At 39.2% G+C, this 24,011-nt stretch overlaps 1 protein-coding gene across 4 annotated transcripts in view; it reads left to right on the forward strand.

Moving 5' to 3' along the window:
• The window catches only part of ZFAND3 (zinc finger AN1-type containing 3), a 328,986-nt gene that overhangs the window by 117,698 nt on the left and 187,277 nt on the right, over nucleotides 1-24,011 (forward strand). For 2 of the 4 annotated variants that reach the window (XM_030928148.1, XM_030928150.1), the window contains exon 3: nucleotides 7,158-7,211. The exons of the other annotated variants lie outside the window; for them this stretch is intronic. In XM_030928148.1, the coding sequence (XP_030784008.1) occupies nucleotides 7,158-7,211 (54 nt within the window). The remainder of the gene's footprint in view (nucleotides 1-7,157; nucleotides 7,212-24,011) is intronic. 4 annotated transcript variants of the gene reach the window in all.

A 24,011-nucleotide genomic window follows, 5' to 3' on the forward strand; every position in this document is an offset into this window, starting at 1 on the left:
TATGCAAGCAAGAGAGAACAAAAGGAATGCATTTCTGTGGAATAGTTCAGTTAAAAAGTATGTAGCAGTATCATATTGAAAAAAAAAGTTTCTAGAAAAATGAGCTCTGTACTAGAGGAGGCCAGTTAATTGGACTACGTGAAACTAAACATAGGCGTTTCTCACATTGTACTGGTACAGGAAAGTCTTGCAAGCCCTGCTGATGGTTTGAAGAGACAATCATTTTAACAGTATTACTAAATGCTCTGTACTTCAGATTTGACAGTTAACCTCCATATTGCTAGTACTTTAAATTGTCCAGTTTTCTGAGTAAAGATATTAAAGTTTAAATGTGCTTCCATCTTCTCCTTAATGCTGTTTCAACCTGTTGCTAAACTGACAGTCCAGGAGATTGAATTTTGTTTAAAAATATTTGACATCTGTAGAGAACACTGAATTTTCCAGCTTTGCGTAAAGTGACAGTGTTTTCCTCAAATCATATGGCTTAGGATCCAGTGGCCGTTAATTTCCATGTGTGAAGCACAAATTAATGTCAGGAAGTCTTTCTCAAAAATTATTTTCATTCAGGTCCTAGGCTTCCAATGGCAACTGAAAGCTGGGTTATTCATTTCTCCTATACCTGTTACTCAGTGTACATCATAAGTATTTGTAAACACTAATTTTGCTTTTAGGAAGTCTAGAAGTGCGAGTCCCATTAATCATGTGATATTAGGAAACGGTGATCACAGAATATTTGAGTGGAAAGATTTTTAGAGCCCTTTTCTATCCAAGACACTGGTACTTATTCCAAATGTCTACTGAATTAATGAGTTTCAAAGTAAACTGAGGTGGTGAGGGCAAAGTGGCTTATTATTTCATCTTTTATTTGCATACTTCAACCTGTTTCCTTTCTCCTTCCAGTGTTACTATGCTATATTAGTAATCTTGAAGATGAGACTAGAAATAAATTTATAATAAAGTTGCAACAACCCTTTAATTTGTAGATCCTGCTTTAGGATTATATGCCTTTTTCTGTTTACTCTCTGTAATTCATTTGCTGATAGTCTTGCAGGCAAACATTCATTGTTCTGTAGATTATTGGTACAGTTGTCAAATTTTTGTATATTTGTGTGTATGTGGGTGCGTGCATATGCATATAGTTATTTAGATATGTTGATTATAATTTTTTATTAAAATTTTTATTTAAGTATGACACTTGGATTTTATATGAGATTTTATAACATATAGCAATTAAAAGAACTAAAATGTCCAAAAACATTTTCTATATCATTAGTACCTTAAAGAAATTTCCCCAAATTCGATGAAAATCTTTATTATAGATTTTTTAAAAACCCATAGTAAAGCGTTTCATGTTCTAAGATACATACTCTGTGGAAATGGATAATTTTTATAGTGTCCCTCTATCAAGTAGCCTGGGTTTATAAAATATCACAGAGACGAAATTCTTTTCTGAAAATCCCTACATGGCCCTGCAAGAGGAGGAGCCTAAAAAGAGAAAAGAGAAAAAACTGTGTATGTTTCCCGTGGGTCAAAATTTTTCTTCGTTGAATGGGAAAGGCAAAACTAATGAATCCGTTTTTCTTTTGTGATGACTGAGGTCTCGTGTTTTGACCTACAGTGTGTATCACGTGGAGAAATGTGCCTGTTATAACTTGGGTAGCAGTTTGAGAACTTAAGTAATGACAATACCAGGTACTTAATATTTTTTCTTTTGGACTGATACCAGTGGACTGGGGGAGGTCCCCAAATGCCAGTGGGACCTCAGCTCTGATCAGTGTTTAGGCTCTTGACAGTGTCTCCAGTAGGAATTCAAGGATGAGTTGGAAAATAGTGAAATGTACTAAGATTTATTGCAAAGTGAGAAGTATATGCTCAGGAAAGGGGAGTGCGGGCGTACTCAAGACAGGGTTTGGCTTCTATCTTTATGGGTTTCTTTAATCAAGGGATGGAATATTCATGAAGATTTCTGGAAAAAGGTGAAAATTTCTCAACTTTAGTGCTACCCATTTTTACACCCATATGGGTGCTCCTGGAACTGTCTTCGCATTGGTGGGTGTGACTGAGTATGTTAATGAGCATATAATGAGGTCCTAGGTGAAACCTAGGTCAAATCCAGTGCCATGTTGGGTCCACTTGGTCTTAGCTAGCTTGACCAACATTCTGCTTTTCAGGGTCTTCTCGGCTCCTAGCTTATATATGTATTCTAACAGTTTCCTTTTTGCTAGTCATGTGAAACTGCTGCCTGGAATTTTCTATTCTCCTTCGACCACCCTATATTATTCCTGTCTCAGGGCTTGGGAGAAACTATATGGTATTCCGGAAAAATACCACGTGGAGGCAGATAATTTTGGACAATGGGAAATTTTGCATTGGAAGATCATTGACATAGTCTTTTTTTCAAGACAGAGTCTCCCTCTGTCTCCCAGGCTAGATTGCAGTAGTGCAGTCGCGGCTCACTGCAACCTCTGCCTCCCCAGTCCAAATAGTTCTTCTGCCTCAGCCTCCGTGCACCACCATGCTCGGCTAATTTTTGTATTTTTAGTAGGGACAAGGTTTTGCCATGTTGGCTAGTCTAGTATCGAACTCCTGAACTCCAGTGATTCACCTGGGCCTCCCTAAGTGTTAGGATTACAGGCGTGAGCCACTGTGTCCGGCTGACATAGTCTTAGTTTAGTTAACAGTGGTAATTTATTTTTGGACACACCATATGGTTTAATCTTTACAAAGCAAAAATGAATGTCTTGTCTAAAACACTGTTTTATATAGTTGTCATATAAAATACCCAACTTTGTTTTAGCAGACTTTTTCCTTTTTTGGTGTCAATATTCTGAGCTTATGAAAAGCACAGCTCTTGCTTGAGTGCTTGTCAGACACCTCGATACCTGAGGCACTGCTGGCTACCACTTCTTGTTAAAATTTGGTCAGTGATTCTAGTTGCATTATAAATTAAAATTCAGAGAAACAGCCCCACCCTATTATCAGAGCAGTGTTTTTGGTATTTAAAGGGCTGGTGTGGTTTGTTTAGTGGCTCCATTGAAAGGCTGCTTGGGACTTCTGTCTGAATTTTAGATGGACATAAATACATTGTGGAGGTTCAGAGTGAGGGAATAATGGGGAATGTAAAGGCATACAAGTCTGTTTTTTAAAAACTGTAACCAAGGGAACCTTTTCAAAGTACTCTGTAAAGGTCATGTTTCTTGTATTTCCTACCTGATCTCTATGTGACTGAATGGAGGCTATTTCACTTCTGATTTATAAGATATTTACCGTGAGTCAAGGTTTTGTGAACACTTTTGTCTTTTCCATGCCTCTACCCTTAAGAAGGAAAACAGACCCAGTCTACATTTAGAGAAGCCCTTCCCTATAGGCCTTTGTTGCACAACTCAAAAGAGCAACAACCTTAGAAAAGTAATTGGATTTTTCAAAACACAAAATTACGATTTTCCCCCCAATTCCTTCATGCACACTGTAAAGTTACCAGGATACCCTTTCCCAATAGTTTAAAATTGTGACCTATTTTTTTTCCCCCTTTTGGTGTCCTGATCAGGGTTCGGGGAGAGGGAAGCATTAATTTTTTACTAATTTCCCTTGAATTCACCAGTGCTTTAATTTCTCACAGCATTGTCAAAGAACTGATGTTTATGCTGTTTTGGAAACTGGCTTTTCGCAAGTGTTTTTGCTATAGCATGAATGAACCTTGACAACATTATGCTAAGTGAAATAAGCCAGTCACAAAAAGAACAAATACCATATGATTCTGCTTACATGACAAACCCACAGTAGTCATATTCATAGAGACAAATAGAAGGGTGGTTTCAAGGGGCTAGAGGGTGGGGGAATTGGAGAGTTGTTTAATGGATAAAGTCAATTTGGGAAGATGAAAAAAAGCTATGCAGATGGGTGTTGGTGGCAGTAGTTGCACAACAACGTGAAATGTACTTAATGCCACTGGAACTGTATGATTAAAAACGGTTAAGATGCCGGGCGCGGTGGCTCACGCCTCTAATCCCAGCACTTTGGGAGGCCAAGGCGGGCGGATCACAAGGTCAGGAGATCAAGACCACGGTGAAACCCCGTCTCTACTAAAAATACAAAAATTAGCCAGGTGTGGTGGCAGGCACCTGTAGTCCCAGCTACTCAGGAGGCTGAGGCAGGAGAATGGCGTGAACCCGGGAGGCAGAGCTTGCAGTGAGCTGAGATCCGGCCACTGCACTCCAGCCTGGGCGACAGAGCGAGACTCCGTCTCAAAAAAAAAAAAAAAAAAAAAAAAGGTTAAGATGGTAAATCTTAGGTTATGTGCATCTTACCCCAATGAAAGATAATGATTAAAATAGTGTTTACTTCTGAGTACAGTTTAGTTCTTTACATTTGCCAAAATCTTTGTTCAAATTTCTTTTAAAAGTCTATTAACAGGAGGGGTTGAGTGTGAATATTTCATCTTGCTCTGTGACAATAAACTAGTCTTCTACAGTAGAGAGCAGAAAATAAAAAAATATTTCCAGAAATAAAACTGAGATTTAAAAACAATGTAATTTTTTTACCTTCTCATATTTATCTGTGTAGGTGATGTCATAGCAGGCATAATTTATATTATTTATATGATTAAGTTAAAAAAGTTGTAGTGGCTTTCATTTTGGGCAAGCTACTTTACCTGAAATATTAGTTTCCTCATTTGTCAAATCAGGGGTTACTATACCTCCTTCCCTGGGGATAAAATTAGATGATATAGATGAAATCTCTTTAAAGGTATTTTATTAAAGTACTACATGTATATAGTTTGAAAAGTCAGAATATTACATGTAACAAAATGCCCTGCCCTTTCTGCTCCAAGTTTCCCCACATGCAATAATTGAGAGGAAGTTCCCCAACATGCAGTAGTGACTCTGAATTCTGTCTGCTGTTTCTTCTAAACTTATACTTCTCCATATTTACGATTAATATACATATATTGCTGACTTTTTGATTTATCAGTTATACACTTTTTTTTTTAACCTTGTTGTGATATATAAAGCCTTTGCTTTCTTATACCACCATCTCCAATTCCCCCCAACATATTTATAGTGAAATTTTGGTTAAATAATTCTTCAGTATTTACTTTTTTATGGGTATATAAACATTATGACTTTGAAGCGTTTAGCTTAGTATTTCCTTTCTTTTTTTCCCTTCCTAGAGGATTTTCCAGAGATCTTTCTGTTACTTCTATTTTTATTCTATTGTGCTTAAGAAACATTTTGTATGATCCTCATTCATTTATTGAGACTTGTTTTATGACAAAATATGTCTTGGAAAATGTTTTGTTTGTATTTGAAAAGAATGTGCCTTCTGCTGTTGTTGAGTAGTGTGTTCTTCAAGTGTCAGTTAGGTCAGGTTGGTTGACAGTGTTCAAGTTTCCATGTCTGTTGATTTTTTGCTTACTTGTTCTGTCAGTAACAGAGAGGGATAGTGAAATAGCTGAATACAATCATGGATTAAAGCAATTTTTTTCTTATATTTATATCATATTTAGCTTCATGTGTTTTGAAGCTCTGTTACTAGGTACATAAATTTTAGGATTTTTACATCTTTATAAATTGATCCCTTCATCGTTATAAAATGATCATTTTAATTGCAGATAATGTTATTTGTTGTGAAATTTACCTTGAGGTTAATTTAGCCATGCTAGCTTTCTTTTGGTTAATGTTCACATGGCTTAGTTTTTTTCTTTCTGTTATCTTTCCAAGTTTTATTTTTAGGTTTGGGGGTACATGGGCACATTTGTTACATGGGTAAGTTATGTGTCATGGGGGTTTGGTGTACAGATTCATCACCCAGGTGATGAGCATAGTACCCAATAAATAGTTTTTTGATCCTCATTCTCCACCCTTAAGTAGGCCTCCATATCTATATTTGCCTTGTGTCCATGTGTACTTAATGTTTAGCTTCCACTTATAAGTGAGAACGTGCTATTTCATTTTCTGTTCCTGTGTGTGTTTGCTAAGGATAATGACTTCCAGCTCCATCCATGTTCCTGCAGAGGACATGATCTTGTTCTTTTTTATGGCCACATAGTATTCTGTGGTGTATACGTACCACATTTTCTTTATCCAGACTATCATTGTTGGGCATTTAGGTTGATTCCATGTCTTTGCTATTGTGATTATTGCTGCAGTGAACATATATGTACATATGTCTTTATAATAGAATGATTTATACTCCTTTGGGTATTTATATTCCTTTAGGTATATGAGTCCAGCAGTAGATTGCTGGATCAAATGGTAGTTCTGTTTTGTTCTTTGAGAAATCTCCAAACTGCTTTCTGCAGTGGCTGTACTAATTTACTTTCCCACCAGCAGTGTATAAGCATTCTCTTTCCTCTGCAGCCTCACCGGCATCTGCTAGTTTTTGAGTTTGTAATAATATTTTGACTGGTGTGAGACGATATCTCATGTTGCTTTGATTGCTTTCTAATGATTAGTGATATTCAGCATTTTCTCATGTTTGTTGGCCATGTATTTGTCTTTTGAGAAGTGTCTGTTCATGTCCTTTGCCCATTTTTAAATGGGGTTATGTGGTTGGTTGTTAATTTAAGTTCTTATTGTGTGGGGAAGACTCTGTGTTTTTCCTCTACTGTCATACCACAGCAATTTATGCAAAGAAAACTCCCGTGACCAAATGTGTGTGTGGGGCGGGTCTCTCCCCACCACCAAGCAGTGGACACCAGCTGGGTATCCTCCAATTCAATTCTGACACTATCTGCCTGGAGGTATAGTGCCAGATCCCACAGGTTAAGGGCTCCTTTCCCCACCAGTTGCAAGCCCAGGCCTCCGGAACTTCTGACACACACATCAAGTTGGGATTCCCACAACCCCCTCTTTGAGTTCGATTAATTTGTTAGGGCAGTTCACAGAACTCAGAGAAACACATTTACTAAGAAGGGTATTTTAAAGGATACAGATAAATAGCCAGATAAAAAGGTACATAGGGTGAGGTCTGGAAAGGTCCCAAGCTCTGGAGCTTCTGACCCTGGGGAGATGGGGTGCACCACCCTCCCTGCACATGGAAGAGTTCTTCTTCACCTTCCTCTTGGCCTACACATGTTCAGCTATCTGGAAGCTTACTGAACCCTCTCTTCTTGGGTTTTTATGGAAGCTTCATGACATTATCATTTCTTCCCGCAGGGTATACGGTGGGACCCTCTCATGGGAGGGTCTTAAGACCCACAATCAGAAAAGGTAAGGGAACATGAGCCAGGAACTGTGGATTATGGATATTGGACCTTTGTTGGGTGCATAGTTTGCAAATATTTTCACCCTTTCTGTAGGTTGTCTGTTGATAATTTCTTTTAATGTGGAGAAGCTCTTTACTTAGGTCCCACTTGTTAATTTTTGTTGCAATTGCCTTTAGAGTCTTCTTGAAATCTAGGTTTTCTTCTGGGTTTTCATAGTTGTAGGTTTTACATTTAAGTCTTTAATCCATCTTGAGTTGATTTTTCTATGTGGTAAAAGGAAGGAGTCCAGTTTCAATCTTCTAGCCAATTATTCCAGTATTCCAGTACCATTTGTTAAATAGGGAGTCCCTTTTCCATTGCTTGTTTTTGTTGACTTGGTTTTTTTTTTTTTTTTTTTTGGTCAGAGTCTCGCTCTGTCACCCAGGTTGGAGTACAGCGGTGCAATCTTGGCTCACTGCAACCTCTGTCCCCCGGATTCAAGAGACTGTCCTGCCTCAGCCTCCTGAGTAGCTAGGATTACAGGTGCCTGCCACCATGCCTGGCTAATTTTTTTGTATTTTTGTAGAGATGGGGTTTCACAATGCTGGTCAGGCTGGTCTCAAACTCCTGACCTCAGGTGGTCCGCCCACCTCGGCCTCCCAAAGTGCTGGGATTACAGGGATGAGCCACCGTGCCCAGCCTGTTGATATTTCTTGATGGTTGTAGTTGTATGGCTTTATTTTGTGTTCTCTAACCTGTTCCAGTGGCCTGTTTTGTACCAGTACTATGCTGTTCTGGTTACTATAGTTTGAAGGTGGGTAATGTGATGCCTCCAGATTTGTTCTTGTTGCTTAGGATTGCTTTGACTATTCGGGCTCTTTCTTGGTTCCATATGAATTTTGGAATAGTTTTCTTCTAATTCTATGAAAAATGTCTTTGTAGTTTGATGTGAATAGCATGGAATGTGTAAATTGCTTTGGGCCATTTTAGCAATATTGATTCTTCTTATCCATGAGCATGGAATGTTTTCCATTTGTTTGTGTCATCTCTGATTTCTTTCAGCAGTGTTTTATAATTGTAGAGATCTTTCACCTCCCTGGTTAGCTGTATTCCTAGGTGTTTTGTTTTATTTTATTTTTTTGTGGCTGCTGTAGAAATAGGATTACAGTCTTGATTTGGCTGTCAGCTTGGACATTGTTGATGTATGGAAATGCTGCTGATATTTGTCTGTTGATTTTGTATCCTGGAATTTTGTATCCAAGGAATGTGCCTGTTCCCACAAGGCAAGGTTGAAACTCTCAATTCATGGGACACTGTTGAGTACAGGAGACATCTTGCCTCAGAAGCACAGAATAATGAGTCCTAGACTGTGAATTGTGAGTAGTGGGACAGGGAGTAAGCAAGGCTGGCACACTCATTCCCAAAACCACCTGCTTTCTCATGTTTTCTCATCAGGCCAAGCTGATCAAATGTATTCAAACCCTGCATTAAGAAAATTTAAGACTCCCTTCCCCTTCCCCTTTCCCTTCCCCTTCCCTTCCCCTTCCCCTTCCCCTTCCCTTCCCCTTCCCCTTCCCCTTCTCTGTGTTGCTGTTTCAGTCACTGAACAGAGTTTTCAGTCACTGAACAGAGTAAGAAAATTGATTGCCTGTGCTTGTGGGGGGTGGGGAGGTTGGTTTAGAGTCGGGGTGGAGGGTTGTTGATGAACTGGGTTTTGGACTCAGCTTGAGATAATTTGGGAACTGCATATATTCCATAGGTACTCAGAATTTGGAACTCTGTGAAACATCTAAAATCAATTTTGAAAAGTTGTCACATTAAGATGAGGTCCTTGCACATAGCTAGTATTCATTAAATGTTTGAAAAACAAAATAATAGACTTGAAGCTTACTGTGCTCAGGGCGGTATTTCTAAAACTTGAGCATGTACCTGGAGGGGCTGTTAAAACTCATATTGCTGGGTCACACTCCACAGAGTTTCTGATTTAGGAGGCATGAGGGTGGGACTGGAACCATTTGTGTGTCTTAAAAGTTCCCAGGTGCTGCAGTGGTCTACAGATGGCATATTGAGAACCACTGGCTTACAGAAGTAAATAGAGAGAACACAAAGGAATGCTCAGATCCTTGGAGGAGGAAGAAGAAAAGGAGATAAATGAAGTCACATAGGTCACAACCATCAGTCGTTAGAGTTAGATGACACTAGTGACATAGATTATAGAAAGGGGATATTTTAGGATTTCAAGCTTGGGTAACAAATGGCATCAAGTAAGGTAGGGAGATTAAAATGAATGAGAAATGATTATTGGATTTAATGAATACTGTTATTTGTGATCTTGGAGAGCAGTGTTTATCTTTTTGGGGTCACAGAACTTTGAAAACTGATGAAAGCTGTGGATCCCTTTAGAAAAATGTGCAAGTGCTCATAGTTTTGCATATATTTCTAAGGAGGTTCATGAATTTTATTGAGGCACTTGCGTCTGAAGTAATTGAGGCACTTACATCTGCTTTAGGATGGATGGTCTCATTAAGAGTACTAAGTGTGGAAGCCAAATGTGAAGAGGGAAAGTGTGGGAAGAAGAAAGTAATTGTGGATATGAACAGTCCTTCAGGATTGCAAAGACTTTTGGGAGTGAACTGATAATTGTCCAGTTTCCTTACTTGGAGGTCTAAGCTTGTGATAGTCTTCACATCTCGCTGAGTTTTTAGGGATACTATGAAAAAAAAGGTACTCATTTATGAAAACTGAAATGACCCATGGCTTTCCTGACTTCCTGGTCACTTGTTTCTTTGCTGCTCTTCAGCTCTGGTGTGATCAGAGTTATTGACTGTTTTTGAAATGATTCAGTCTTTTAGTCTTTCTGTCATGTGTTAAGCAAGTCCCCCCCCCCCCTTTGTTTCCCTCTTTCATGAAAAACGCAAATTATCTTTTTCCAGAAGAACAAATTATTCTATAACTTGCCAATTCTAGTGGAAACATTTTACCATTTCTTATATCCTTAGTCTCATGCTCTGAACTTGGCATCAATTTTTTTTCCCATTGAATTCTAGGGCTCTTTTGGACAAGTGACATAAATTTCTCGGAGTCTCAGTTTGCACTTGTTCTTGGTGAGGATGGTGATAACCTGCTTTACAGTAGGTTTGTAAGGATCAAATAAATTAGTGAGGCACTTACTAAACTTTCAACATATGTACATGTAAGTTGTTTCTTATTAGGTACAGTGTAATAAAATACATTGGTAAGCAATGCTAGGGTCATCTAAATTTGTTTTTTTCTCAAGCAGAACATTTGACTGTAGTATCTTGAAACTAGAAGCTGGTATGGAAGAATCGTTGCACAGATGTAAAATGATGGATGGAATGAAAATAGAGTTGCCAGCTACTTTCTAGCTAAGAAATGTGGTAGAACTCTACCCTTAGTTGTTTTCAAGGAGATACGATCTACTCTAGGAAACTTGTCAGTACTTTTATATGCTGGTTGCATATGGACCTAGACCAAAATTATAAGGAAAAGCAGCAGGACCCTGGTAAATATTCCTGGTGAGATAATTTATGCATATGCCTTTGGAGAATAACTGCAATATGCTGTGTATGTGACATATAGGGTGTTATGCTCTATGATTTGTTTCACTATATTTAATCCAAAAATCTTGTACACAAATCAAATAGACTGGACCAGATCAGTGAGATCAATAATAAAGGTAAATTTGGATTTTTTTTTCTTGGATAGAATTTATGACTATGGACAGACAAGTAGTCATAAAATTTTAAAAATATTTGTGTTTATGCTTTAGTGGTGTCCATTCAGATCTGTAAATTTTCAGTACAAAAATATGATTTAAAAAATTGCTCATTTAGGCTGGGTGTGATGGCTCACACCTGTAATGCCAGCACTTTGGGAGACCAAGGTGGGCAGATCACCTGAGGTCAGGAGTTTGAAACCAGCCAGGCCAACATGGTGAAACCCCATCTCTACTGAAAACACAAAAACTAGCTGGGCATGGTGGCGGGTGCTTGTAATCCCAGCTACTCGGGAAGCTGAGGTAGGAGAATTGCTTGAACCTGAGAGGTGGAGGTTGCAGTGGACTGAGATTGTACCACCGCACTTCAGCCTGAGTAACAGAACAAGACTGTGTCTCCAAAAAAAGAATTCTCGTTTAGGTAGATTCTGAACCATTTTACGTAAATGAGATTAAAAAAATAATGCTATGTTTCTGCCGTCACTAATTAGCAATCTTGGTAGCAAAACATTTGACTTAAAATAATGAGCACTTGAATTGACTTATACTTAGGAAAAAACGTGGAACTACATGGTCGTAGCAGTTAAGCTTGGGACGAGTATGTATACATCACCTTTTCTTCCACACTTAAGACTTCTAAAAAACCTTGCTTAGCTTTTCAGGACATCCCCCACCCCCGGCCCCACCGAGGGACAAAATGTACCTTGTGTTTACATTGCTGGTATTTGACAATTGTAAATTTCCATGGGGATAGATGTGAATTCTGGTAAAATTTCTCCCCAAAGCTTGCTTCATTTATTTTCCAAGCTTTAAGATGACTGGCCCCCATTAATGTACCTGTAAAGTCTGAACCTTAGTCAAAAGTACAGAAATGGTGAAAGGGCTTTAGGAACCAAAATCCTGCCATAGATTTTATCACCAACATGTTTCCTCTGGGTCATTACTCATTTGTTGGCTTCAGTGGAAGTACTGGTGAAGAATGAAAGAACTAAGTCCTTGGGGTGTAGAAGTGGGATAGTAAGCTGAGGTGTGGCATTCTCGTCAGCCCCCATTTCACCTTCTGAATTAGCTTAAATGCAAGACTTTGCTTTTGTGCTGGTTTTAAACAATGTAATGCAGCATAGCCTAACACAACACAGTGGTTTGTAAACAGGCTCCAGTCTAGTTCTGTGACATTAACGTGTAACAACAGAAAATGTTTCAACATTATCAATACAGTTTCTCTCCACGGTAGTGATGGTTTCCTGCAAATGCACTTAGTCTGACTTCATCAAAATGGAAATGTTAACATTGGACTTACATAGATGGTTCCAAATCCAGAAATTCTGTCCACTATTGTTAAGTGAATGAACAGTGTCAAGAATGGATTTTTACTTATTTTTTTTTAGAGCCTAAAGTATTAATAGTTAGCATAACTATTTTCTAATGGTTGTGGTAGTATTCCTTTTTTGTTGCTTTACTAAATGTCAGTTTGAATAACATGGATTCATATTATGTATAGAAATAATGATTTCACATAAATTGTCAAATATATAAATATAATATTTCAATATATAAGAATTTGATGTGGACATTATTGGAACTTACTATAAAAGACCTTACACTTGTGATCTTTGCTTCTTATGGACAAGCATTTTCTGGAGCTATTTCCTGGTTGTATCTGTACTTTGAAAGTCTTTCCGTTAAATTGGGATAACTTTCATCTTCTAGATCCAGAATTAAATTGAGACTAAATAGAGGCTAGATCCTCAGGCTTGCAATTTAAACATTTTTCTTCTTGAGAACACTTATAACCTAACCTGGGCGAAACGTGAGACGATGAATTCTGTATGGAAATAAATTGCATTTGTTCAAAAGATTTTCTTGAATATCTGCTATGTTTACTGCCTTACATTAAGCACTTTAGGGAGAAGTAAATATATACTTCTTACTCTCAAAATCGTTAAAGTCTAATTGGGGAGGTTAGCCATAAGCATTGAAATAGCAACACAGTATTTCAAGCAAGACCGCTGAAATGTGTTCTGAAATCTTCAAGATACCACAGTGTAGCATATATCTTTCTTAGCTATCAAATGGGGATAATAATAACCCTACTTATTTTCCTGACAATTAATTGAAATCCTGTGTTAAATAAAATAGTAAGACCACACTGAGCTGGTCAGCTTTAGGCACACTGACCAGCCAAGTAACTCATTCCTGCAAAGCTGTCCTGCAACCCAGGCAATTCAGATTCATACTTAGCAAAATCATTTGTTACATGCAGTGAACTTTGAAACCTCAAATGTCAGATCCTTGAATGCCAAGTGTTTAGTGTGACAAACATTTCAAGTCTGTGTTGCCAGCACACATTCATATACATACACCCTTTACTCTGGACGGAAAGCAATGGGGAGTACCATCAGTGATGTTTGCCTGAGCATGGCAACTTAATTCCTTTGTGGAACTGCCCACTTTCCATGAATTACATCCTCTTAGCATGAACAGATTCTGCTGATGTTCAAACAACTACCTTAGAATCCTGTAGCTGCCTTCCTGTGTGTGCCTTCCATTTATAAGTAAAGGGGAATAAAGGGAAGTTTAGAAAATTTGCTGTATTTACTTGTTCATTCATTCTAGGTACAGAAACTTCTCTCGTCAAAGTTTTTACTCATCTTCAAGTTAAATGACATTCATCAATTCTGAGAGTTCTTCCCCACACCTTTCCCTACTCCTTGGGAAAAAAATTGGCTAGTTTTGGTGGTTCACACCTGTAACCCCAGCACTTTGGGAAGCTGAGGCAAGAGGGTCACTTGAATCCAGGTATTTGAGACCAACCTGGGCAACCTAATGAGACCCCACCTCTACAAAAAATTTTTTAAAAAATAAGCCGGGTGTGGTGGGGTGTACCTGTAGTCCTAGCTACTCAGGAGGCTGAGGTGAGGGGATTGCTTGAGCCTGGGGTATTGAGACTGCAGTGTTCTGTGATAGCACTGCTACATTCAGCCTGGGAGATAGAGCGAGACTCTGTTTCAAAAATTAATAATCAGTGCTCTTAGGATATCTGATTCCAGGACTGGGCTCTTGGATGTCGTTTCTGGACCTGCCTTGGGCCACCAGAGGAGAGCCCACTCCCCTGAAAAGTGAGTCACTGCTAGATGGTAGTTGGGCCAGTACTCCCTGTTTACCTGAGGTGTCAGTGGACATGAGGTGAGGCTCCTCTGCCTTTGGAAAGGGGAGGGAAGAGTAGGAACGACTGTGTCTCGTGGTTTGGTTGCCAGCTCGGCCGCAATGCAGTAGAACAGCACGTGGACATCTAAGGTTTTTGACTGTGGTCTCTGCCTCCAGGATAGCACCTCTGGCCCCACCAGGAGCCTGGGGGAGCTTGCTGTCCTGAAGGGAAGGACGTAGGTCTGGCTGGCTTTGCTACCTGCTGATTGTAGAGCCCTAGGACATTGAGCAAACAGAGGTGGCAGCCAGGGTGTGGTTACAGTAGGCCTTGGGTGAAACCCAGTGCTATGCTGGTTTCAGGTTTGACCCAGCGAAGTCCTTGAGCTGGTGGTTACAGGAGTACTTGTGTCAGTCCACCCCCATCTCCAAGTAGCTCAGAGCAGAGAGAGAGAAAGAGAGATTCTATTTGTTTGGGAGAAAGTAAAGGAAGAAAACAAGAGTCTTTTTCTAGTAATCCAGAGAACTCTTGAATTTTGTCCAAGACCCTCAAGGTGGTACCTCTTAAGAATCTGCAAGAAACATAGTGCTCCTGGGCTTGAGGACCCCCCTAAAGCAGATACAGCTTAGATCACCACACCTAAGTCCTTTAGAATATCTAGGCCTTTCCAAAAAGGATGGGTACAAACAAGCCCAGACTGCAAAGACTACAATAAATACCTAATTCTTCAATGCCCAGACACAGATGAATGTCTACAAGTATCAGGATGATCGAAGAAAACATGACTTTACCAAATGAACTAAATAGGGCACCCGGGACAAATCCTGAAGAAATAGAGATATCTGACCTTTCAGACAGAGAATTCAAGACATCTGTTTTGAGGAAACTCCAAGAAATTTGAGATAACACAGAAGGAATTCAGAATTCTGTCAGATAAATGTAAGAGCGTGAAATAACAAGAATTAGACAGAAATTCTGAAGTTGAAAAATGAAACTGTTGTACTGAAGAATGCATCAGAGTCTTTTAACGGCAGAATTGACCAAACAGAAGAAAGGATTCGTGAGCTTGAAGACATGCTGTTTGAAAATACACAGGCAAAAGAAAGGGTAACAATTGAAGCATGCTTACAGGATCTAGAGAATAGCTGTAAAAGGACAAATCTAAGAGTTATTGGGCTTAAAGAGGAGGTAGAGATAGTGGTAGGCATAGAAAGTTTATTCAAAGGGATAACAGGAAACTTTCCAAACCTAGAGAAAACTATCAGTATCCAAGTACATGTGAGAGGTGAAGCCGACTGGGCTTCTGGGTCAGTGGGGACTTGGATAACTTTTCTGTCTAGCTAAAGGATTGTAAATGCACCAATCAGCGCTCTGTGTCTAGCTAAAGGTTTGTAAATGCACCAATCAGTGCTCTGTGTCTAGCTAAAGGTTTATAATTGCACCAATCAGCACTCTGGAAAAATGCACCAATCAGCGCTCTGTGTCTAGATAAAGGTTTGTAAACGCACCAATCAGTACTCTGTAAAAATGGACCAACTGCGCTCTGTAAAATGGACCAATCAGCAGGATGTGGGTGGGTCCAAATAAGGGAATAAAATGTGGCCACCTAAGCCAGCAATGGCAACCCGCTCAGTTCCGATTCCACACGGTGGAAGCTTTGTTCTTTTGCTCTTCACAATAAATCTTGCTGCTGCTCACTCTTTGGGTCTGCACTACCTTTAAGAGCTGTTAACACTCACCGCGAAGGTCTGTGGCTTCACTCTTGAAGTCAAGCCAGACCACAAATCCACCGGAAGGAAGAAACTCCGGACACATCTGAACATCTGAAGGAACAAACTCCAGACATACCATCTTTAAGAACTGTAACATTCACCGCAAGGGTCCGTGGCTTCATTCTTGAAGTCAGACCAAGAACCCACTGGAAGGAACCAATTCCGGACACACATGTAGCCTGTAGAACACCAAGTGGATTTAACCCGAAGAAGACTAAAGGCATTTAATAATGAAACTCCCAAAGGTCAAGAAATGGAAAAATTTCTTGAAACAAATTATAGTGGAAACACAACATACCAAAACATGTGGGATATAGCGAAAGCAGTACTAGGAGGGAAGTTTATAGCTATTAGTGCCTACATAGAAAAGAAGAAAAACTTCAGATAAACAATGATGCACCTTAACTAAAAAAGCAAGAGCAAACCAAACCTAAAATTAGTAGAAGAAAAAGTAAAGATCTGAGCAGAAATACATGAATTTGAGATGAGAAACAATACAAAAAATCCATGAAACAGTTGGCTGTTTAAAAGTTAAACAAAAGGGACAAAACTTTAGTCAGACTAAGGAAAAAAAGAAAGATCCAAATAAATAAAATTAGTTTCTAGTTCTTCAGCTTCCATCCTGCTTCACCAACAGCACTAATAGTCTTTATGATAGTTTCCAGTCTGCTTCTGAATGTAGAAGCCTTCTTTCCTCCCTTTCTTTCTTTGACTTTCTGCTGTTTTTTCCTGAGTCTAGAATTTAAAGATGTTCTATTGATTTAGGTGTCAAGCCCTCCTAAGATCTCTCTGTTGGATATAGTACTCTATCATACTGCAGCAGAGTAAGTCAATAATGCAAGGTCCATAAGGTATTATAGATAAATAGCTGTGCATTTTCCTGTACTGTTCCCAAGATCTCAATTATGAGTCTGTTATTTTACAAACCCTACTTTTCTGGAAGAATGTTAACTGTTTATGACTTGGGCTAGTGTTCCATATATTATAATCCTTTCCATAGTTTGTTCTGTTGTAATTCTATTTCTCCTTCTGTTTCATTCTTCCCCCACCCCCTCAGATTTTCCTTGTCCTCCCTTCTCCTAAATCCTGTAAAAGAAAACAAATCTTTGAGTGCAAATCTTTCCTCAAGACTTCTGGACTATTGCTGTCTGTTCAAAGATCAGGTGATATAGTAAAAGAGATATGGACTTTGATGTCCTGCTCTGATGCTTAGCTGTTATAGGTGGATTTACCCAGGTTCTGTATCACATGACTACCCTACCATGCTGCAAGACCAGAAGGGGTGCTTGATTCATAAGATAGCCAGTCTATAACTTCTGACCTGTGTGGCTTTTGGGGAAAATGTGAACTTCTGAGAGAGGCAGAGGGAGATTAAATGCTGGTGATGTGCAGGTGTATTGGGCTGGGCCATCTTTGGTTGTGCAGGTTGAAGACGACGACCTTGGCAAAGAGAACAAAGCAGAACCACTCATAGTGTCAGTAACTGCACAGACCCTTAGAGACAGCCAGCCATCTTTGGTTTCTGACATTGATTCAATCCCTGCCTTTGGATCCCTATGAGATGTATGTATGTATACAGTTTATCTTTACTTGAGCCTAGTTAAGTAGACTACTCTTACATATATCATGGAGCAAAGTCAAAATACCCATATTCAAAGAACACCAACTGGTCTATCATGCATTCCGGAATCCCTTCTTCCATCATTTCTCTGTAACTTTACAGTTTTCTTTTATTACTTTATGTGGTTTTCAGGACTCTATGGCTTAGTGATTAAGGGCTTAAGTTCATGTCATTTACTGTGGAACTTAGGTAAGTTGTACATCCTCTCTGAGCCTTAGCTTTCTCGTCTGGGGAATGAGGGTAGTAATAGGACTTAGACCCCTGTGAGGATTTAGCAAGATTGTGTACAGCATACAGTACCGGGCATGTAGTAAGTGCCCAGTGAATATTAACTTATCGTGTATAAATGTAGGATATGAAAATTAATGTATTGCTTTTTAAACTATCTGTGGTAAAAGACCAGTTCTTTTTTTCTCTCAACCTATGACAATTCAATATTTTTGTAAAGTACAGTAAAAATAACTAGATTTTTAAAAGCACTAATTGTAAAGACATGAAATATAAGTCCTGATTTTTAAATTATTATATTCAGCAAACTTAGTATGTCAAATTTTAAAGTTTTCTAAGTTCTTACCCTTAATTTCTCTACTTACTTTGTTTAGACCAGTAACTACTTATTGACCAGTTACTGGTCTACTTATTTAGACCAGTAACAATTTGCAGACTGGCACTGATCTGTGGACTGTGAGTAGCACTGTCCTGGTGTACACAGACAATCTCATGGATGTCAGAATATATATGCACACACATATAATTGGGGAAAAATACCCCAACCATTTCTGTAAGGTTAATAGTAAGTAGCCAGAAGTTCATGTATCCGTTTCTTGACTTGGACAGTGTACAAGGGACATCTGAGACCCCTGGAATTCCTTCCTTATATGGTTGTTATTCCACTGTTTCCCAGGTGAGGGTTGTCATTCTTTTTTTTTTTTCCTTTGAGTTGTGCTGTTCTTCCCTTCTTGCTCTTCACTTAAGGAGGAAACTGTACTCCCTGAAGGCCAGATAAATATACATTGTCTTAGACAAATCAGCTGTGATAAGTAGTTGAGAATAGGATACTGAATACTGCTGTCTTGTGGACTGAAGTGAAGCAATCACTAGCAGAATGACCAAAAGAATAACTTTTTAAATTTGAGACAGGATCTCTGTTACACAGGCTGGAGTGCAATGGCACGATCATGGCTCACTTCAGCCTCGGCCTCCCTGGGTTCAGGGAACCTTCCCACCTCAGCCTCCTGAGTAGCTGGGACTATAGGCATGTGCTACTATGCCTAATTAATGTTTATATTTTTTGTAGAGATGGGGTTTCGCCATGTTACCCAGGCTGGTCTTGAACTCCTGGGCTCAAGGGATCCCCCTGCCTTGACCTCCCTAAGTGCTGGGATTGCAGGTATGAGCCACAATTCCTGGCCCAGAAGAATAACTTTAATGATCCTTTACACAACGGCAAACCAGACTGCATGGTTTGAAGACAAAGGGGGAATGAATCATAGAAGAGGTTGGCATTTGCATTTTCCTTCTATGCAAAGACAGTGACAGACCATGATACAGAATTGCAAACAGCAGGTTCTAGAAATAGTAACTGTGATTGATGACTAAAAGTCTATATACAAATGCTAGAATGTGACCAGGGTTGGGTATTCTCTTCTAAGTATTTTAGGGAAAACTAAGCCTTACGGTATCAGATTTTATTTTCAGAGAAATTAGAATTTTCAATTAAACAGCACATACAAAGTGCCAGACATTGTGCTAAGGTGCCTTGTATCTCTTACTTAATTCTCACCACAGATTGATCCTCATTATTCACTGAGCAAACAACATTTAGAGAGATTAAGCAACTTGTCCAGGGCCTTGCAGTTCATAAGTGACTGAACCTGATTTTTGAATCTAGGTTTGCCAGACTCATAGTTGAATTTTCTGGGTTTTCTCATAAGTGGATTTTCTGGATTTACCTTAAAAAAAAAAAAAAAATCACAAATAACTTTGCTGGAACCATTGGAGAAGAAGTTGCCAGCTTGATGCTCTATCACTCCCAAATACTTCAGTGTTTATTTTCTACAAGAACATTTTTCTTTGTAACTAAAACAAAATGTCCAAAACCAGGAAATTAGTATTAATAGATTGTTACCATCTAATCCTCAGGTTTTATAATGTCTTTCATAGCACATGTCCCCATAATGTCCCTTTATTTCCTTCTGGAACAGTTCCCTAGTCTTTTCATGATTTTCATGAACTTGGCACTTTTGGAGATGACAAACTATAGTTATATGTTGTATTTTCCTTGATTTGATTTTATCTGTTATTTCCTCATGTGATGCAAGCGATGTACCTTTGCAGGAATATCACGTAAATTATGTTGTTCTCATTGTACTCTGTTGTTACAGGGCATACATTTTCAATTTGATTCATTACTAATGATGACCTCTATAACTGCCTTATTAGGGTGATATCTCCTGGGCTTTAGTACTGTAAAGTTACTGTTCTTGTTTTTGTAATAAATGTTTTGTGGGAAAGTATTTTAAAACTAGGTAAATATCCATCTTTGTGACACTGTTTACTCATTTAATTTGTATCTACTTATACTCATAGTTTCCTGTTTTATTCAGTGGATTATGATCTTCTGTACCATTATCGGTTTTGATGCTAAAATTGTCCTAGATTTGGCCTGTAAATGCCTCTTCAGGCATTCTGTGTCTATTTTGAGTGGTTTCGATAGTTTCTTGCTTTCTGGCACAAAAAAGATACTCTGAGCTCACCTTGTACTTTCCCCATCCCAGCCCTAGATAATCAGTCATTTCTCCAAGGAGCCTCAGTTCTTTTTAATTTAAAGGAAAGAAGTATTTAGAAGCCAAGATCTGGGTAACCAGTGTGCTCATTACCGTTCTTGTTTTGCTACTTCCAGATCCTCTCAGTGGATGCATTTACATTTACCTATGTTTTCTATGTTTATTTCTGTGTTTAAATATATTGGAAATTGTGAATTAATACTGATAACTCCAGTTCCAACCCAATACCTCAGGGTTCAGTCTCGTTTTCTCACTTTCTTTTACAGTATTCTCTTACAGCAAGAAACTTGGTTTCCATTATCCTTGATACACTTGCTAAATGATTGGTCTACTTGTATGTTACCAACCTCCCATCTTTGACACTATTTTCTCCCCTTCATGTATGTCCTGTTTTTCTTTTTTTTTTTTTTTTTTTTTTTTGAGACGGAGTCTTGCTCTGCCGCCCAGACTGGAGTGCAGTGGCCGGCTCTCAGCTCACTGCAAGCTCCGCCTCCCGGGTTCACGCCATTCTCCTGCCTCAGCCTCCCGAGTAGCTGGGACTACAGGCGCCCGCCTCGTCGCCCGGCTAGTTTTTTGTATTTTTTAGTAGAGACGGGGTTTCACCGTGTTAGCCAGGATGGTCTCGATCTCCTGACCTCGTGATCCGCCCGTCTCGGCCTCCCAAAGTGCTGGGATTACAGGCTTGAGCCACCGTGCCCGGCCCTGTTTTTCCTTTTTGAGTATTGACTCCACATTCCAGACACTTCTCCTTTTTTGATGTAGTCACCCTTTTCTCTCCACATGGGCTCTCAAGTAAATTTACTTGATGATTTTATTTTACTAACATAATCCTCTTGTTTTGGTGTTGTTGCTGCTATATGTAAATGATAACATTAAAGGTTCCCTAAAATGATTGCCCTGCTGGTAGGAGAGCACCAACTAGAATATCTAAATGGGAGGAATTGAACATTAGAACTGAAAAATAACATTTTCTGGGATCATCCTGGGTCAATAATTTGTATTCTGCAAGTGATCACAAGACTGGAATTGTTCTTTTGACAAGAAATTGGGATTTAATGGGTTGTCTCTAGAAGTCTCATTAGAGATTTAAAAGAAAAACAAGTTTTAGTATTCTGTAGAGGATGTAGAATGAAATATGTTCCTGGGGTAGGCAAGAGGGCTAGGAATGGATGGGGGAAAAAAAAAGTTTTTATTGAAAGTACTAATTGGGTGAGGCTAACCATTGATAGGATACTGTGCATTCAGAAAGTCAAAAAAGATAGAGAGCTGGGTTAGCGAATACTAGATGCAGACTCCTCCTTGGAGGGGTGAAAAACCAGTCCACCTGACGGAAGGATCAGTAGGAAGCCTGAAGCTGGGTGTTAATATGGGGGTGTGGTGTTGGTAATATTTGGTGTGTGCTGCTCCATGGGGAAAATAAGCAGTAAGGATGGCTAGCAGTTACTATGAGAGAGGCTTTAAATCTTTTCAGAGTGAGTACTGGGACAGGGAGTGAGCAAGGGTGGCACAGTCATTCCCAAGACCACATGCTTTCTCATGTTTTCTCATCAGGCCAAGCTGATCAAATGTATTCAAACCCTGCATTAAGAAAATTTAAGACTCCCTTCCCCTTCCCCTTCCCCTTCTCTGTGTTGCTTGGGCTGGTTTTAAACTCCTGGTCTCACTTAAGTGATCCTCTCACCTCAGCCTCCCTAGTTGCTGGGATTACTGGTGCAAGCCACCATGCCCAGTTAACCTTGTGTTTTTGAAACATCGAAGTGTGTCCAGTAATCTGGGAGCATTATGAAGTCCTACCCCTAAAATTCTTAAAGATATATTTCAATGCAATTAAACTGCAGGCTTGTGTCACTTAACAATGAGGATATGTTCTGAGTGAACTTCCTAGAGTGAACTTGCACAAACCTAGTTGGTGTAGCCTACTATACACCTAGGCTATAAGCTATAGGCTGTTGCTCCTAGGCTACAAACCCGTGCAGCATGTGACTGTACTGAATACTATAGGCATTTGAAACACAGTGTTAAGTGTTTGTGTGTCTAAACATAGAAAAGGTGTAGTAAAAGTACAGCATTAAAATTTTATGGTATCAGTGTTGCATATGTGGTCCATCATGTACAGAAATGTTGTTATGTAGCATATGATTGTTTATGCTATTTGGAGTATTTTTAAGCAAGAGAAAGGTATATAGGGGAAGCAAATAGAGATACTTCTTGATTTAAAATTAGGTTACATCCCAGTAAATCCATGGTAAGTCAAAAACACCGTAAGTCAAAAAGGCTGTTAATACCCTTAAGCTGCCAAACATCATAGCTTAGGCTACAGCCTACCTTAAACATGCTTAGAGCACTGACATTAGCCTATAGTTGGGCAAAAATCATCTAACACAAAGCCTATTTTATAATAAAAGTGCTAAATATCTCATATTTTATTAAATAGTGTACCAAAGTGAAAAACAAAATGGCTGGATGAATACCCAAAGTATAGTTTCGACTGAGTGTGTTTTGCTTTTGTACCATGGTAAAGCTGAAAGAGTATGTAACTCAAACCATTGAACATCAGGGAATGTCTGTATATGATAGTGGTCAGAGTAGTGAGTTACTCAGAAGAACTAAAATACTGTGTATGTGGGGGGGACTTGCTTCAGTAGTTATTGAAATTTGCTTTTTTTTTCTGTTCACCTGTGCCAGATTTGAATATTTGGGAGATATTTACTCCCTGAAAATCTGAGGGGAACTGCTGCTTTGATGGGAACCTTGCTTAGTAGATTCTTGCTCAATGTTTATTTTTAGGAAACAATCAAATCCCCTTGTGGTTATTAAATTAATTTAGTATCAGGCCGGGCACCAGTGACCTCAGGAGTTTGAGACCAGCCTGGCCAACATGGTGAAAACCTCATCTCTACAAAAATCCCAGCTACTTAGGAGGCTGAGACACAAGAATCGCTTGAACCCGGGAGGTGGAGGTTGTAGTGAGCTGAAATGGCGCCATTGCACTCCATCTTGGGTGACAGAGCAAAATAGCAAAATAAATAAATAAATAATTTAGTATCATTAAAATCAGAGAATTTAGAAGTTTTGTTAGGATGTAAAGTCCTACCCAGAAGAAAAACATATAGGTCAGGGATCAAAAATGTGTCAGATTTTTCATAACAATATGAACAGTTGGTAAATCTAGGTAAATGGTATATGGCAGATCATTGAATTATGCTTGCAGTTTTCAAAAGTTTGAAATTAAGTAAAAATTAAAAGTAACAAAAGATTTTGCATGTCAAGGTTCTAGCCTGTTTCTTCTGGTGTACTGATAGGCCAGAGGAACCCATTCTAGGGACTAAGTATTGACAGAATTTGGTTCTGTGGCAAGAATTACCTAGTGTCCTCGTGCTAAGGCCCAGTAGGTCAGAGCCCTTGACTCAGATTTCAGGACAAGAAACAGAGAAAGATTGGAATAGGAGTGGGATGGAGTCTCCCAGTGATTTTAAAAAACACTTAGTATGGGACCAGGCGCGGTGGCTCACGCCTGTAATCCCAGTACTTTAGGAGGCCAAGGCAGGTGGATCACGAGGTCAGGAGATCGAGACCATCCTGGCTAACACGGTGAAACCCTGTCTCTACTAAAAATATAAAAATTTAGCTGACGGTGATAGTGGGTGCCTGTAGTCCCGCTACTCGGGAGGCTGAGGTAGGAGAGTGGCATGAACTGGAGAGGCAGAGCTTGCAGTGAGCCGAGATCATGCCACTGCACTCCAGCCTGGGCTACAGAGCGAGACT

The sequence above is a fragment of the Rhinopithecus roxellana genome, chromosome 4 (genome assembly GCF_007565055.1).
Source record: "Rhinopithecus roxellana isolate Shanxi Qingling chromosome 4, ASM756505v1, whole genome shotgun sequence".
Taxonomy (NCBI): Eukaryota; Metazoa; Chordata; class Mammalia; order Primates; family Cercopithecidae; genus Rhinopithecus; species Rhinopithecus roxellana.